The sequence below is a fragment of the Mauremys mutica genome, chromosome 7, assembly GCF_020497125.1.
Source record: "Mauremys mutica isolate MM-2020 ecotype Southern chromosome 7, ASM2049712v1, whole genome shotgun sequence".
Taxonomy (NCBI): Eukaryota; Metazoa; Chordata; order Testudines; family Geoemydidae; genus Mauremys; species Mauremys mutica.
In genome coordinates this window covers 45,466,422-45,482,355 of record NC_059078.1, presented here as the reverse complement: position 1 = coordinate 45,482,355, position 15,934 = coordinate 45,466,422, and the positions used below count along the sequence as shown (strand labels likewise).

The following is a 15,934-nucleotide window of genomic DNA, read 5'->3' as shown; positions in this document are numbered from 1 at the left end:
TCACATTATTTGCTAGAAAAATTTAGAGTATTAGGCTACTGCCAACAGAGATTATGTCCTTCCAAGGTTTAGAGGGTCTGTCCTACTCTCATTGAAGTCAATAGGAGTTTGGAAATAGACTATGAAAGAACTGGTCTGTATGAAAACAGAAGAATCTGTTTTTTAAAATACTCTTACATGTTGAAAAGGAGAGACTTGTAATGTCTGATAGGTAACCGGAAGACTTTATACCAAACATTGAAAGCTGGAGGGAACAGAGCAGTCATCCATTAAAAAAAATTGACACATGAGGATAATTCTTCCAATTATTTTTACATTTTGAAAGTTCAATATTTCAGTATGCAAGGCTAATTTTTATGCTAGTGCATGCTGAAAAGCAAGACACCCTTCTAATCTAAAAATGTACAGGGATTCACATCTAAATTCCCATTTATTTTCAAGTTAAATAAAAAAGAATTATAAGTTCAGATGAGTCTGGGTTACGTTTTAGTTTGTAACTACACTTCATGCTGTTTTTTTTAAATTAGAATAGCTGAGTCTTTTTGCACCTAAAAACAGAATTACTTTAGAGAGTCAGCTGAATCTTTATTGTTCACTTTAATAATTTACCAATTAATTTTTAAAAACTAGCCTGAGCACAAGCCATCAGGACAGGCCTATATTTTTTTAAAAGGGGTGGGGATTCCAAGCTGTTTGGGACAGGATCTGTCTTTACTCTTGTGGCTTGGGGAGCGTCGAGTCCGTGATTAACAAAATGTAATAACGAGAAATCGTGTTTGCTTGGCAGTGTTCTCAGCTCAATGAATGTGCCCAGCCAGGAGTAGCTGCAGTGCCTAGGTCTCTCCAGCAGCCTCGCTAGCACCAGTGTCCTAATCCTCCCACTGGTGTGTGCTGGATGTTCAGCCTGAGCAGGACGGGTATTAAACCTTGAGCACGGGGGCTCACAAAGGAGGAAAATGACAAGCCCCTTTGTAGGAACGCCGCCCGTGCGGCTCCTGCCTCTGCTTTGATCAACTGCATCACAGCCCTGGCCCCTGCGTCTGCGCCTCCTAACATTCAGCTACAGCTCTACCTGCGTCTCCATTCACCTCCTCTGAGCCCGCCCCCTTCCCGCGCTTTGCAATTAGCAACCTGATACACCAGGTTCCAAACGCCCCGCCCCTCTTCCCCCGGATAGGGCCTCTCGCGTTCCATCGCCGCCCACTGGAGCGTCTCATTGGCGCCGCGAACAAACGGGAAAGGATGGGGGAGGAGAGAGACCTTTTTTTTTCAAGCGGGAAAGTCACGTGGAGCAGCGGGCCCGTCAATCAGAGGCTCAGCTTGTAAAGCTGTTTAAAGGGCCAGCGAGTAGCCCCGGACACGCTCACTGCCCGGGACGCGTTGCTGTGTGGTCTCAGCGCTGTTGGAACAGTTTGTCTGTGGAGTTGATCGTGTGTTTAATTTTTGTATCCAGATACCAATAATGCACGAGGAGGTTCCTGCTTCGAACCCCTTGAGGACGTTGCAATGCGTCCATTCTGCCAGAATAAGCTGAACCGACCAGTGGCAGTCAGCCCCTTGTTGAGTTGTGCAGCTTGAACACAGACAGCATGTACCATTGGGACGACCAGGCTCACATACCGCCCAGCCTGGGGTATGCCAACCCTCAATCGCAGGGGGTTGGACCCGATTTTCAACTTGCTGGTGTTAATCAGGAGTGACTCCACTGAAGTCAGACTGGTGTAAACTTAATTTCTAGAGGGAAATCAGACCGCTCTATCCTGCCACGAAATAGGGATTGCTTCACTCCCCTCTGTCATATTACAGAGCATCACTTGTGTGTGCTGTATTCTACCCCTGCTTGTGTCTTGTTAGCTCAAAGAGGTTTGGAGCAGCACAAACTCTGTGATGGGTTTTAGAGAACAAGGGAGACTGGGTTTTGGAAGAGCCCTAGCTCCAAGCAGTTTAGAGAGTGCGCAAGGGAATGAGAAAGGTGCAGTGATGTGCAAGTTTCATGACAGAGGCTGATTATTAGGGTAGAGAGAGTGAAAGCATCCAGATTATGGTCACAAGAGCCTGAACTGGTGATATGCAGCAATCTAATACACCTCTACCCCCGTATAACGGGACCCGATCTAACACGAATTCGGATATAAAGGGGTAAAGCAGCACTCAGGGGGGCGGGGCTGCGCACTCCAGGGGATCAAAAGCAAGTTCAATATAACGCGGTAAGATTTTTCGGCCCCGAGGACAGTATTGTATTGGGGTATAGGTATATCTATTTAATTATTTCTGATTCCACTATTCTGTATTTGAGAGAGATACTATGATATATATATATATATATATATACACACACACACACACACACACACTCAAGTCACCCAAAGTAACTGAATGAGGTGCCCATTCATTCCTCCTGTCCTTTGTAAAAAGAAGCCAGTTTATTTTTCTGTATCTATTTAAGGATGAAAACCTCTGTTTAAGATCCACTATTTTTCCTACGGCTGATCTACTGGTCTGTCGCTGTTTTATTCCAGGATCGAGTGGTGCCTTTACCCCAGCACCTTCCCATTGATGAACAACGGGAGAAACCGGGTCCAATAAGCTCGTGTCTCCATCCTGTGACATGCACTAGTTTGTTTGCACTGAAGTGAATGCAGGCAACTAGCTGCTCTAGGCTCAGGCACAGAAATATTGTATAGCTGTGTGGAAATGTCTCACCTAAAATAACCAGTGGGTTCGCTGTGCTCTCTCAGTTCTACTTAGTTTAAGATTTTTTTTTAAACCATGTGGTTGCCATGGTGGTGAGGGGGGAGGAGGAGGGTGTTTTCCAGAATGCGGGAGGATCCGACCTTTCAGGTTGGGGGCAGGCTGCACTTGCAATCGATTTCCCAGGCATTGGCAGCTGGGTAGATGTGCGCCTGGAAGTGTGGGAGAGCCCCGCGTCCCCTTTAAGGCTGGCCTCTCTCCCTCCCCGGTCCCGCCTCCCGGAGCATGACACGCCGCTCCGATAGCGAAGCCCCTTTTTAATTGAGGCTGTCAGGCAGCGGAGTCAGCCCGCGAGGATAGAAAGCGAATCGACCGCGGCGGTAGTGTCTTTGGGGCTGGAGCGATAGCGGCCACGCTGCCAGAGGGAGAGGGCAGCCCAGCAACCCGCAGCAAGCGTCCACCTCCCCGGGGTGGGGGCAGGAGCAAGGCGATCCCCCTCCCGCCGCTTCTGCAAGTGGAAGGCGGCATCTCTGCTCGAGCAGGCTCCCCCGGAGGGAGGCGAGCGGGTCTGGCAGCCCTGGGATCGCTCTCGACTCCCCTGCCTGCCCCTCTGGCGCCCGCTGCCTGCGGCTCGGTGGTGCACTGGGAGTGGACCGGGGGAGGGAAGGGGGCCTTTCCCTTGCAGCAGCGGCGGCCCGTGTGCTCCCTTCCTCGGACCTGGGGGGCGCCCCCTGTCCTCCGAGCCTCATGAAAAATCACCTGTGGGGCAGCTCCCCCCGGGCTCCCATGGCGGCGGCGGTGCCGTGGAAGAGCGTGGAGTGGCTGCAGGAGGAGCTGGAGTCCGGCGGGGGCAGCTCGCTGCTGCTGCTCGACTGCCGCCCCCACGAGCTCTTCGAGTCCTCGCACATCGAGACGGCCATCAACCTGGCCATCCCGGGCCTCATGCTGCGCCGCCTCAAGAAGGGCAACCTGCCCATCCGCTCCATCATCCCCAACCACGAGGACAAGGAGCGCTTCGCCAAGCGCTGCAAGGCGGACACCGTGCTGCTCTATGACGAGGCCACGGCCGAGTGGCAGCAGGACAACGGCGCCCCTAGCTCCGTCCTGGGGCTGCTGCTGCAGAAGCTGCGGGACGATGGGTGCAAGGCGTATTACCTGAAAGGTAACACGGGCGGATCGGTCCCTATCCCAGCCCCCCTCCCTTCCCGAAAAGGGGCTCGCAGATCGCCCTCCCCAAGCTCGCCAGCCCCCGATCTGCCTCGGACCTCAGAGCTCCCCCTTCAGATGTGATCACAGATGTTTCCTTTGGCGCCCCCCCCGGCTCTGTCCAGCCCCCCAAGTGCTTTGCAGTTTGTACCCCCCAGGACAGATTTCCTATTTCAGGCTTTTCTTTTTCCGTCTTGTCTCCCCTCCCCCCATATGCCCTCGATTGGCTCTGACTCTTCTCTGAGGAGAAATCGAGACCTTTGGGGGGGGGGAAGAGCCCCCCCCGAGGATTATCTTTTTTTAATCTCTTGTGTGTGGAGGGGGAAGCCGAGGTAGGATGTGATTTTAGACTCGGAGCGAAAGACACACACACTTTCTTTTGCCTGGGTTATTTTCTCCCTTGCTAATCTTTTTACAAAATGGTTCCGTGTGCTGGGGGACTGGAGAGGTTGGCCAGATCGCCCCGAGTTTTGCAATTGTGTCTTGGAAGCGGGGAACCACCACCACCTCCTTTGCAACTCATCTGGGAAGCAAATTTACCCCTCCCCTTCTTCCAATCCAGAGGCTATAAGAGAACAGAGGGATTCCCCTCTCTCCCTTCAGAGAGCAGGGCAGGGTGAAAGTAAAAACCTAGCAGATTCCTTTCCCTTCCCTACCCTTAAGGATTCGCCCCTCATCCGTTTCTTTAGTCCACATCCGATTCCTACTGGAGGGAGATAGAAGCATCTTTCTTCTTCTTTTATCTCTCAAAGGAAAATTGAGATTGGCACCGATCATGTGCAGTCTTCTATGTCCTGAACTGACCTGCAGTAATTAGAGCAGCCCCCCAAACTCACCACACTAAAGCAGAACTTTATTATCCAGCAGAGAAGAATGGTGGAGGCAGGATACCCTGGGCATGAAAACAATAACCCCCGCTCTCATGTGTGCCGCTGACTGGCTGTAGAAACCATTTGGGGACACACGGTTTGCCCCCAGAGTATTTTTAAAGGCCTGCCTCCGGTATTCTGAAGTGGCAGGGGCCCTTTATTGACATTTACCCAGAAGAAGATCTGACTCTCTTCCCCATAGACTAAAGCTTAATTTTGTGTTTCAAAAAAAAAATCAACACAAAACAAAGTTAGAGTGGTCAGAGCTTCATTTTCAATCAAAACAGCTCTTGGCTCCCCCCTCATCTTGAAATTCCTAGATCCAGTAACCTCTGAGGAAGAGGGGATGTTTCTTGTACTGATTCCTGCCCCCTTTGCCTCTGAGACACGAACTCCATTGATGTACACCCAGGGATAGCTCAGAGCACTGGGTTTGCACCCCTGGATTCACTCTGTTGGAGTGGGAGGGTGCCTGGCTTTTAGTCTCTGAATGAAAACGCAACTCCTTGTAGCTTCATACTTAAGATCTTGATTTATTTTCTTTCCTCCTCAAAATGTCTCAAAGGCACCCCCCCCCCAAAACACTAGCCTGGTTAGACACCCTCTCTCCCAAAGCACACCCCATTGCAGTCGCTGGGCGGCAGGGTTGAGGCAGAAATGGTAGATGAAGCAAAAGCAAAATTGCCACTTTCAACCATTTAAAAACACACTTTTTTTTTTTCCTGTAGAGGAGCCAAGTGATCTGTGGAGGAGGGAGGAGATGATCAGGCTCTTTGGAGTGCATGGGAGGAGTGGGGAAATGGATTATCTGTGGATAGAGCATTTCCTTCTTTCTAGCATTTAGGTCCACTCCTAACTGAAATAAAGGAACCTGCCTGCCGATATGTTCCAGTCATGGCTCTTGATCTGATTGTGGATCTGATCTCTTCCCCTTCCTGATGAAATCCCTTCCCCTACCCCCATCTCTCTTTAGTGTTATCTGATTAGCTCTGTCACTTGCTTTTTTAACTGTTCTCTCCCATTAAGAGGAAGGAACAGCTTTGAAGTTACTTTTAAGCCATCTTTAATGGGGAGGGGAGGAGTTAGATTTTTCTTGCTCTCTTTTTTTCCTGGGGCCTTGGTGGGAAATGTTTTCAATTAAAATTCCAAGATGGCTTCTCCATGTTGTCTTTCTCTATTGGGGGAGGGAGGAGGAGGAGGAGAAAAAAGAGCCCTGTTTTCATGAATGGATGTGGCAGGAGCTGTCTGTTCTACTCAATGATCCACTCACAACCACCAAACCCACTAACAAAATTTCCAGGAGGCTTTCTAATGACACCCATTGTCCGCTTTGGAGAATGATGGCTGAACTCCTGTTTAATATATCTTAAAAAGAGGTAGATTCTCTTCTCTTCCCCTCCCCCTCCCCCAGACTTTCCGTCCTTTCTTAAGCCGAGGCACTGAAGAGGAAATGCTGCTGAGAAATTGGCATTTTGGATCCTCTCAGTCTCTTGTTTGTATTTTTATATAAAATGATTCTCTTGTTTTAAAAAATTCTGTAACAAATGATCCAATGCAAAGTGTGTCTGTCCTGTACAGCTTAGAGGTTGGAATCAATCTACTGTGCAAAACCCATGTCATTTTAACTGTTTTTAAAGTGAAATTTTTTGTAGCTGGGGTTTGAATTGTTTGGCTTTTGTGGTTTGGCTCTTGCCATTGATTTTTAAATAGGAAGTGCATTGAGCCCCTACTTAGTAATTCTGCTACCCATACTCATGTACTGTACTATGTTTACTTCAGTGGGACTGTTTGCTGGGTAAAGTGCTACTCTACGGGAGTAAGGTTAGCACAATCGGGCCCATACTCTGCATTTCAGGGATCTGAATTTATACTGCCTTTTTGCTAGGGAGAAACAAAGACCAAAGTAAATTGTGTTTAACTCACTCACTGATGCAAGAATCTCTCATTTTAAATAGTAACATGCCTTTTTTCCCCAGGTGGCTTTAACAAATTTCAGACCGAATACTCTGAGCATTGTGAGACCAACCTTGACAGCTCCTCACCCAGCAACTCTCCTCCTGCATCTGTCCTTGGCCTTGGAGGACTAAGGATCAACTCCGATTGCTCTGACGGCGAGTCTGACAGGGAGCCAAGCAGTGCCACAGAGTCGGATGGGAGCCCAATCCCTAACAACCAGCCTGCCTTCCCTGTCCAGATCCTACCTTACCTGTATCTGGGTTGTGCCAAAGATTCTACCAACTTAGATGTCTTGGGCAAATACGGCATCAAGTACATCCTGAATGTGACTCCCAACCTGCCAAACATGTTCGAGCACAACGGAGAGTTTAAATACAAACAGATTCCCATCTCGGATCACTGGAGCCAGAATCTCTCTCAGTTCTTTCCTGAGGCCATCGCTTTCATTGGTAGGTGTTGGAATTCCGCTGTTGGCAGAACATTCCTTTAGCAATCGCAACTTGAGAATGCAGCAAGCTGCGTGCTGTAGCAGTCGCCACTTGTCTGTACATGGATATAAAAGTTGTACAATTCTCAGATCAGATGTTAGTCAAGAGGCACCCAAAATCAATTGTTTTCCAGTGTCCAATCTGAGGTACTTTTTGAAAGTGCCTCATCTTCAGTACTGGTGCTGACCAAACCAGTCTCCTTTAAGGCATCTGAAGTTGTGTTCCCCACAATTGATTACTTTTAACAATCTCCTCTATGGGGCCTGATTCTCCACTGCCTCCCACCTTACATAGGTATTCACATCTGTATAAAATGACTATACGAGGCAGTGGAGAATCAGGGGCGCTGTACCTTCTTATTTTGGGAAATGAGGACTGACAAGAAATGCTGTGGTTTGACTGATGTCTGCAGTTGCCTGTTCTCCATACCTGTAGGGAGAGCCTTAATCCTTACAGAGGTAAAATCAGAGGACTTGTCTACAGGGGGAAATATACGGCTGTAATTATCCCATTATACTTATACTGGTATTCTAGTATAACACAGGGAGTTATAACACACAATAAAGCAATACAATCATACTGATATAGTTATACTGTTAAATTTCCCTGTGTGAACAAGTCCTAAGACACTTTTATTAAAGGTCCTTGCAGGACAGATCCTTTCCCAGGATAGCTTTAACATCCAGAAGTGCTTTTTGTTCTGTGGTAGATGACGGTCAGGCTGAATAAAATGTGTGCTTCCAGTGTGCATGTCAACTATTCAGTGATGGTAGTCATTGGCCTACTAACACTAGATTTTTATTAGGATTGAATGGCACAAGCAACTGTCCTCATTTAACCATTAAAAAGCTTTGATATCTCTAGGAAATGAAATGATCCCCTTGCCTTCATACCTTAGGCTTTGTAAGGGGCCTAGGTGCTTCTATGTTGACTGTGAGTCCTTAAATGGAACAATACCGTATTAGGACCTTGGCTGCTTTGCAGTTATGTTGGAGGAACAAGTTGTCACTGCTATTTTTTTTTCTCCCACTCTCTAATAGCACAGTTCCACTCAAAAGCCCAAGGGTTTAGCAAGGTGTGGGGATGCTGTTTCACCTTCCTTGGTGGATACATTTGGTTCCTGATGAGCTGTGGCATTTGGGTTCTGTCTGCTACAGTCAATCCATGTTTCTGTGAACACCAAACCTGTGCTTTGTCTTTAATGTCAGGAAATGGAGGATTACCTCACCCGCTTACTATAAAACCAAAACTTAGAAATGGGGCTTTGCTCAGATGAAAGAGACACACACTTCAGCGAAATTCTGAAATTGCAGGAGCAGCAATGCAATCTGAAGAGTTAGTATCCTTTTTGTCTTGGAGTTCCTCACACAGTAATGGGGACTAGGAAGTCAAACCTGAGGCTTGTTTTTAATTTTTGTATCCTCCTCTCTGCCCATCCCTCAGATTGTAGTGTTGGAGTACTTTTTTTTTTTTTTTTTTTAAGCTCTGCCTTTGAGTAAAGTGGGACTGGAGGTTCCTTTCTCATAGTACCTTTATTCTTCAAAGCCAAGCTCTATGGCAATGACTGGTTTGAAAATTTGTTCTGCGCAGAAGTAAACTTTGCAGTATATATTTACGTATGCAGTGTTCTCAGCGGCATTCCTCTCTCTCAACACTGTGATGCCAGTTCATGCTGTTTAGGCTCTGAGAAAGAGACAATACATCTGTGTTCTTCAAGCAGTGGCAGCAGTTGCTGAGAGAAATTGCAGTTTTACTACAAACTAGCTTTCCTTTTCCCTCTGCCACCATGTATCTTGATAGATTCACTCTAGCACAAATCTTGCTATAGGGAAGTCTGTTTCCCCAATCGCCACACCTAAAGAACAACATCACAATAATTAAGTTCCTCTATTTTAGAGTTCACTTGAATCAGTTTCCACTGTACAGTACTCAGAAAATAAATATCTTAAAAAAAAAAAAAAAAGCCAACAACAACAAAAAAACCACCTCAGTTTTGCTGATTTTCGATGTCATGTCTGGTCACAAGACTGGTTAGACTTCACAACCCCATCTTAGCACTGATTGATTAATATGAATTGTGAGAGGGGTGTGGTGCAGGTCTAGGTGCCAGGAACTCTGGAGTTGGAATTTCAACTCTGACACTGCCTCTCTCTGGCCTTGGGCAAGTGACTTAACTGCACTGGTTTCTCCCTTTATGAAATAGAAAGCAATAATACTAACCTCACAGAGGTGTTGTAAGCTTTAATTAATTAAATTAATCTTTGTTAAGCATGGGGAAGCTGAAGTGCTAAGTATGACTGATTGCATCGCTGGGGTATATTGTCAGGGTGCCTGATTTTTGAGGAGGAAAATATGCAGAGTTAAATTATGTAGTATCACTCTGAACTGTTGGAGCAGTGGATCCACTGCTGGTAATGACCTGGTTCTAAAAGTCTGAAGCTGCCATCTAGCCCTGCTCCAGGACAGTGCATTTTTGCTACAGAAGTCTAAATGTATCCTTCTTTTTTCCCCTCTTTGTTTCAGATGAGGCCCGTACCAAGAAATGTGGTATCCTGGTTCACTGCCTAGCCGGCATCAGCAGGTCTGTAACAGTAACCGTTGCCTACTTGATGCAGAAAATGAACTTGTCCCTGAATGATGCCTATGACTTTGTGAAAAGGAAAAAGTCAAATATCTCCCCGAACTTTAACTTCATGGGCCAGCTCCTGGACTTTGAGAGGACTCTGGGGCTCAACAGCCCATGTGATAACCGCTCCCCCAGTGAGCAACTGTACTTCACCACACCCACCAATCACAACCTGTTCCAGCTGAACACCTTGGAGTCCACATGAAGGGGATGTTGTTTGGTTGGGAACTCGAGCCTTGAATAGCTTCTCTTGAGCATTTCAAATATTAAAAAAGTATGTATCTTGCCAGGCAGCCTTGAAAGAACTAGTTTCTCCAAGTAGAGGTGTCTGATTGCTGCTTTAAAAAGGCTAAGGCCATTTATTAGTATCCTGATGCTAATCAAAGTGGATCAAAGAGTAGTCTCTTTACAGGGGTTATTTAATATGGGGGATCTCGTGGCGTTCTGAGCGCAGCTGTTACCGGCAATAACTGCTTTCCTGGGTTTGTTGAGACTGGTGAACTGCACACACTCACACAAACATACGCAAAGCTACTTACGTGGTAGGTTGTTGTGGAAAGTAGAGGAGACTTACGCACTTGGCGACCTTGAACAAAAGATGTTGGCCCAAGACTATTTTAAAACCCATGTTTACTTTTTTTTAAAAAAAGGTAATCTTACTCTCTGAGTCTTGGGCTCCAACTCGTTTTAAATATGTAAGTTCCTGTTTGTACAGACGAGGTTGCAAAACCAGTATTTTATTCTGTTCTCGTTTGATCTTTCTTCCTTTTTCTTTCTTTCTCTCTTTTTTTTTTTTTTTAAATCAAATGTTTATATTGACCAAATGCATTTTGCACACTTTGTGAAGCCTTGAGACATCCTGGCATATTACTGGGTACACCCCAAGAGAGACACATGCTGCTGTTGTTGCTAGCATCTGGTAGGAAGCTTTGTTATTTGTGAAGGCCAGTTGGTCTTAACCTGTCTGCCACTTCCACACTCACAATCACAAACTCTGCACTGAATCAACAAAGGTGACTAAGCTGCAAGCTTTTTTTAAATACCACCCCCGCTCCCCCACCACCAAAAAACGCTGTCTGCTGTTGCCAGAGGTAAACCTGGTGTGGCCTCCAGAGTTGGTAGAAGCATGTCTGAGGCTAGCACTCATTCTCTGCCTTCGGTTGAATGACGATTGGTGTCACCCAGCTGGCCTGAAAGCATTCCAGCTTCTGAAGTAAAGAAAGTACTTGTGATGTTGGCACTTATCTGGCACACTTAATTCTTGTGTGCAGGGGTGGGAATCGAGTGCTACTGGTACTCCAAAAGACTGGAGCAGAGCAAAGTTTTTGCAGCATGACACTGCTGCGGAGTCATGCACAAACCATGGAAGGGGAGTGAAAATGTGGGAAATAATGACCAGAACGTTGTAAAAACTGGCAAATTCCAAGACTCTAAGAGTGTTCAACGGAGGTTCTGATGGGTTTCCTTTTTTCGAGTAACTTTTTGCCGTGCCTTCTAGAACAAGAAGACTTGTTAATGTTTCTGGCTAACATTTGGCAAAGGTCTCGTACGTTGAAGAAGTGGTACTAATGTCTGGGAGGAGGGCAGAATGGATCTGGAGGTTTCTTTTATTGGCTGCAATGTAGTCCTTCCCTTCTCTCCACCTCCTTATCCACTGGAACTCTCATGTAACTAACGCAAAACAAAAAAGAGAAAGCCACGGAATTTTTTTCTAAATATCCAGGTTTTTGTATTTTTTTTTCAAAAAAAAAGAAAAAAGAAGAAAAAAACCCCCTCCTTACGGAGGAATGTTCGACGCTGTCACATCATGACTTTTTTTTTTTTTTTTGGTTAAAGATGTTACCAGAATGTTGGAACGATTTGTTTTTTTGGTTGGTTGGTTGTCTTCTGTTTGTTTTGTTTTGTAACAATGTTGGGATTGAGGGTCATCAGGGAAGGGAGAATGGACGTAAGTATGGCTGAGAGTGAGCGAGCAAATTGAAAATATCCTACTTACATTTTACCTCATGGAGGAACTTTTTTTTTTTTTTTTCAGGGATTTTTTAGACAGTGCATATGTATTGCATTACAGCTAAGCTGGCTTATAAAGGCTTCCTGTGCTGTAAGTGATCTGTCTTCTTTAAAGGAAAAAGATACATCCTCTGATTAATACAAATGAGAGCTTGTTAGCGAGGGATGGTTTTTGCTTTGAGTTATGAAGGTAAATTAATGACCCTATATATATACTGAACCAATATTGGGACTTCTGTTTATATTGCAAATAAATATTATTTTTTCTTTAAAAACCACGTTTCTGTGTCCGGTGCTTGGCTAGTCAGTGAAACCTGTCTGTATTAAGGCTGGGCTGTTCTCTTATCCCTTTTTATGGCCCATTTTATGTCTTCCTGTGACCATGAACAGCACTTTCTGGGTTGTGTTCAAGTGTGGGGTTTGGTTTCGTGCACAGTGTAATTTTTGAGATCTTGCAGTAATGGGGTGCTGGTGGGGAGAGTGGGGACTGAATACACCAGAGAACAAAGAACAGCATGAGATGGGTACTGGTTTTGACCCCCTTGCAACTGCCACCCAAAAAAGCCCTTTGTTCATAAGGCACATGTGGCTTGGGGAGACACCTGGCCCTTGCCAATAACCTCTATAGTGGATGTAAAGGGGCTGCTTTCATTTCAGTGGAAAGTAATTTAGGGCCTGAGTCAGTTGGAATTGTAGGTGCTCTGCATTTTTCAGGATCAAGGCCATAGTCCCCTTGCTACTTCATTTGGCATGTTGAATGTTATGTGAAATCAGGAGTTGGGGGAGAAGGGAGCTCGAAATCACCACATGTACGTCTTAGTTACAGCCCAGCTGTGAGGGCAGAGCCCTAGCTCTGGTACATAACCACCTGTTACAAGAGTCTAAACTTTGGTGCGTGATTCATATTTGTGACTTGGGCTATGCCTAATGCAGGGGTAGTTGTATTTCAAAAAGGAAGTGATAGATGGGTCTTTACTCTGACTCAATGGCCTGATAGCATCTCTATACCTAGAGGAACAGAAAGACATCACAGTATCTATTTGATCTGTAGTCCAAATGAAGACAAAATGCATAGCAAGGATCCTATTTTATTTCCCATTCTAGCCACCTCTCCATTGAATGCCTGAACACCTGGTCTTTGTCTCTTTATTAGCAGAGAGACCTGGATTTCATTACAGGCAGGTATCCACCTTGAACCCATTCAAAAAGTTTGGCTAGAAAGTAGCTTTGGGTGGAGGTAAAGGAATCAACCTCTCTCCGGGGGCTTGGAAAAATGGTCTCTTTTAGGTCTCTTTATTTTTAAATACCAAACTCCAGTCCTATAAGAGGCACCAAGAATCTTGTGCCTCCTTAAATGGAATTGCAAAGGGTAAGCAAAATACCTGACAAGTAATCACTAAGCCTGGGAATAGTTAAATTTGGAAACAAACTTTTGGGAACTTGAAGATCACCACTCATTCATTTACGCCAAACTAGATTATTTTGTTGTTCAAATGAGTTTAACACCTACAACGTGTTCATGTGGTTTTTATTTAGTTGAAAAGTTGAACATTCCCCCACAGAACTGCAAATCCAAGCTGCACCAATGTGAATTGGGAAGTGAAACTCAGCAGTTTGGTTCCATGTCCCAGCTGAGAGAAATGCAAAAAAAGCAAATTTCAATTTTTTCAATATTCTTTGTTTCAATCCAATAGGTGAATAACAAACTTACTGGTTTTTAATCCTTTCTATGGACCAGAGTCCTCAAATAAGATGATTTTTTCTTCTTGTACCTACTACGGGGAACAAAAGACTGTCGCTTTTTATTCTGCAAAGGACCTCAGATATAGTGGTGGGGGGGAAGGGGGCTAATATAGTCAAAAGTCTGAAACAGAAGAAAAGTGAACCTTTGTGTGTTGCTTACCTCCCCTAACGTGCCCCATCGCAGAAAGCTTACTGCATGATGGAAATCCATATATTGATTTAGAGGCTTGTTTGTGGTTCAACAAATGAAAATCTATCTTGTACATGGGGAAAGATAGACCTTTACATTTTTCCTCCCTTAATTACATGGAATAGCGGTTTGTGTGGAAGATTGGAAACCATGTATAAGCATAAATGTGGGCCGGAAGGGTGCAGAACAGCTCAGCAGGTAGTAACACTGTTATATTGTCTTCTTCAATCTGATTTTTCTCTTTCCTACAATACTGTTGGGTAGGATTCAGGTTAATAATAGCATTTAGCATCAGCCATGTGAGCTGGCTTTCACAGTAGCTTGATTGTGGCTGTCTGGAACAGTGCAGATGCTATTTTTAATCTCTTTAACTACAAGAATTTGTATTCACTCAATGCCTGTGTGAAACAAGCTCTCTTGGTTCTGAATGGCTTGATCTCACACTGCCCCACACCCGAGCATGGCTTCAGGTGGTTGCAAATGGTACTAGCAACGCATTGCATTAGAAGGTCCTTTTGCCTAAGGTGTGAAAGAGTTTGCCCCTGCTAACCATCCCTTCCTCCTGAGAGTGGTATCTCCCAGCGGTCTCTAAAGGAGGTTTGTTCAGTTTCTCTGGCCCTGACATGGAAGCCCAGCCATGAGCTTAAGCATCTGTGCGTGTTAAGGAGCTCTGGGGTTCTGCTCCTTGTTACAGGGGATTTGCACAGAGACATATGACTCCTGAAGTCTTAAAGATAATTCTCTGAGGAGAAAAGAACTGAAAGCAACCAGTAAACACAGCAAAGCCCTAGGAGCCACAGAGAAGTGTAGTAGTCAGCACAGAATCAGAACAGAACTAGAAAAGGCTGACTCGATGGAGTCCATTTCTCCTGCCCCCGGAAGTACATGTGCCCAATGTTGGATGAGCCCCCCAGACCTCCTCAGTAGCTAAGCAGAGGAGCTAGGGCTGGGTGAGAGAAATGCCATTATCTGGTGAAATTCAGGTGGGTGGAGTTCAGTGCATCCAGGAGATGGTGTTTTACACACAGCAGGGAGGGCTTCTGGATAAACAATTATCCTCAAGCAACTCATAGCTTGTTCTTACACAGGATGGGTTGCTCTGCAAACAAAGCTAGGTGCTCTCCCGATTTGGGGGGAGATGCCCCTTCAAATATTCTCAGCGGTGATGCTGCAAGCACTTGGGTAGTTAAAGGGGAAATTTCACCTGCAAGATACATCTCATCCTTACCCATCTTTAAATGCTAGGAGCCCTATAGGGACATCTCTGTACTAGCAGGTTGCTTTTCATATCCCTGCCTCTGTCAGTTTCCAGCCAAGGAAATGTAGGAAACTCTGAATTTATGCTGACAGTGCCCCCTGTCAGCCAATGTCACAGTGGAAGAGAAGGGAATCTAAGATTTGCCTTTTTTTAATGGCTCCCCACAAATCTTATTTATTATCGTTCCACGGGGCATAATCTTCCCTCCAAACCCCCCACTCTCCTCACTGATTGTAATAGTCCAGTAAATTAAGTCAAATGCCTCATCAAGAAAAATGGGCATGAATGTTGAAAATCTGGGACATTGGTTTAAAAAACTCTCTTTAAAACAAATGACTCTGCTTTGGTTCTCATAAAAGTTGGGGGCTGAAGGGCAGTTTAGCACTAGGATAAATTATGGTAATTCGAGAGAACAGGTGGGGTGAACATAAGAACAGCCATACGGGGTCAGACCAAAGGTCCATCTAGCCCAGTATCCTGTCTTCTGACAGTGGCCAATGCCAGGTGCTTCAGAGGGAATGACCAGAACAGATAATCATCAAGTGATCCATCCCCTGTCACCCATTCCCTTTAGCCTTCATGCCTTGCTGGCTGCCCCACACTCAGCTCTGAGTCCCCTGGGCACCCAGCCCTGGCGCACAGTACACAGTGCCCATGGTCGCTCCTCCAGCACCTGAGTCATTGCTGGGCAACCCTTGCCATCACCATGGTAACTTGCCACCCTCTGAAAGCCCCAGCCCGGCCTGGGATAGATGAGGTGGTGGTCCAGATAGGGTTGCCAGCCCTCCAGGAATTAAAGATTAATCTGTAATTAAAGTCTGTCATGTGCTGAAACCTCCAAGAATACATCCAACCAAAATTGGCAACCCTAGTCCTGGAGGAAGGAAACAAAGCCCT

At 45.6% G+C, this 15,934-nt stretch overlaps 1 protein-coding gene across 1 annotated transcript; it reads left to right on the top strand.

The window, feature by feature from the left end:
- Positions 1–2,943: 2,943 nt before the first annotated feature.
- DUSP7 (dual specificity phosphatase 7) lies at positions 2,944–12,124 on the top strand. Its single transcript, XM_045024868.1, has 3 exons — positions 2,944–3,853; positions 6,743–7,171; positions 9,734–12,124. Exons 1-3 carry the CDS (start codon positions 3,439–3,441, stop codon positions 10,039–10,041), a joined length of 1,152 nt encoding a protein of 383 aa, XP_044880803.1. The 5' UTR covers positions 2,944–3,438; the 3' UTR covers positions 10,042–12,124.
- Positions 12,125–15,934: the final 3,810 nt, after the last annotated feature.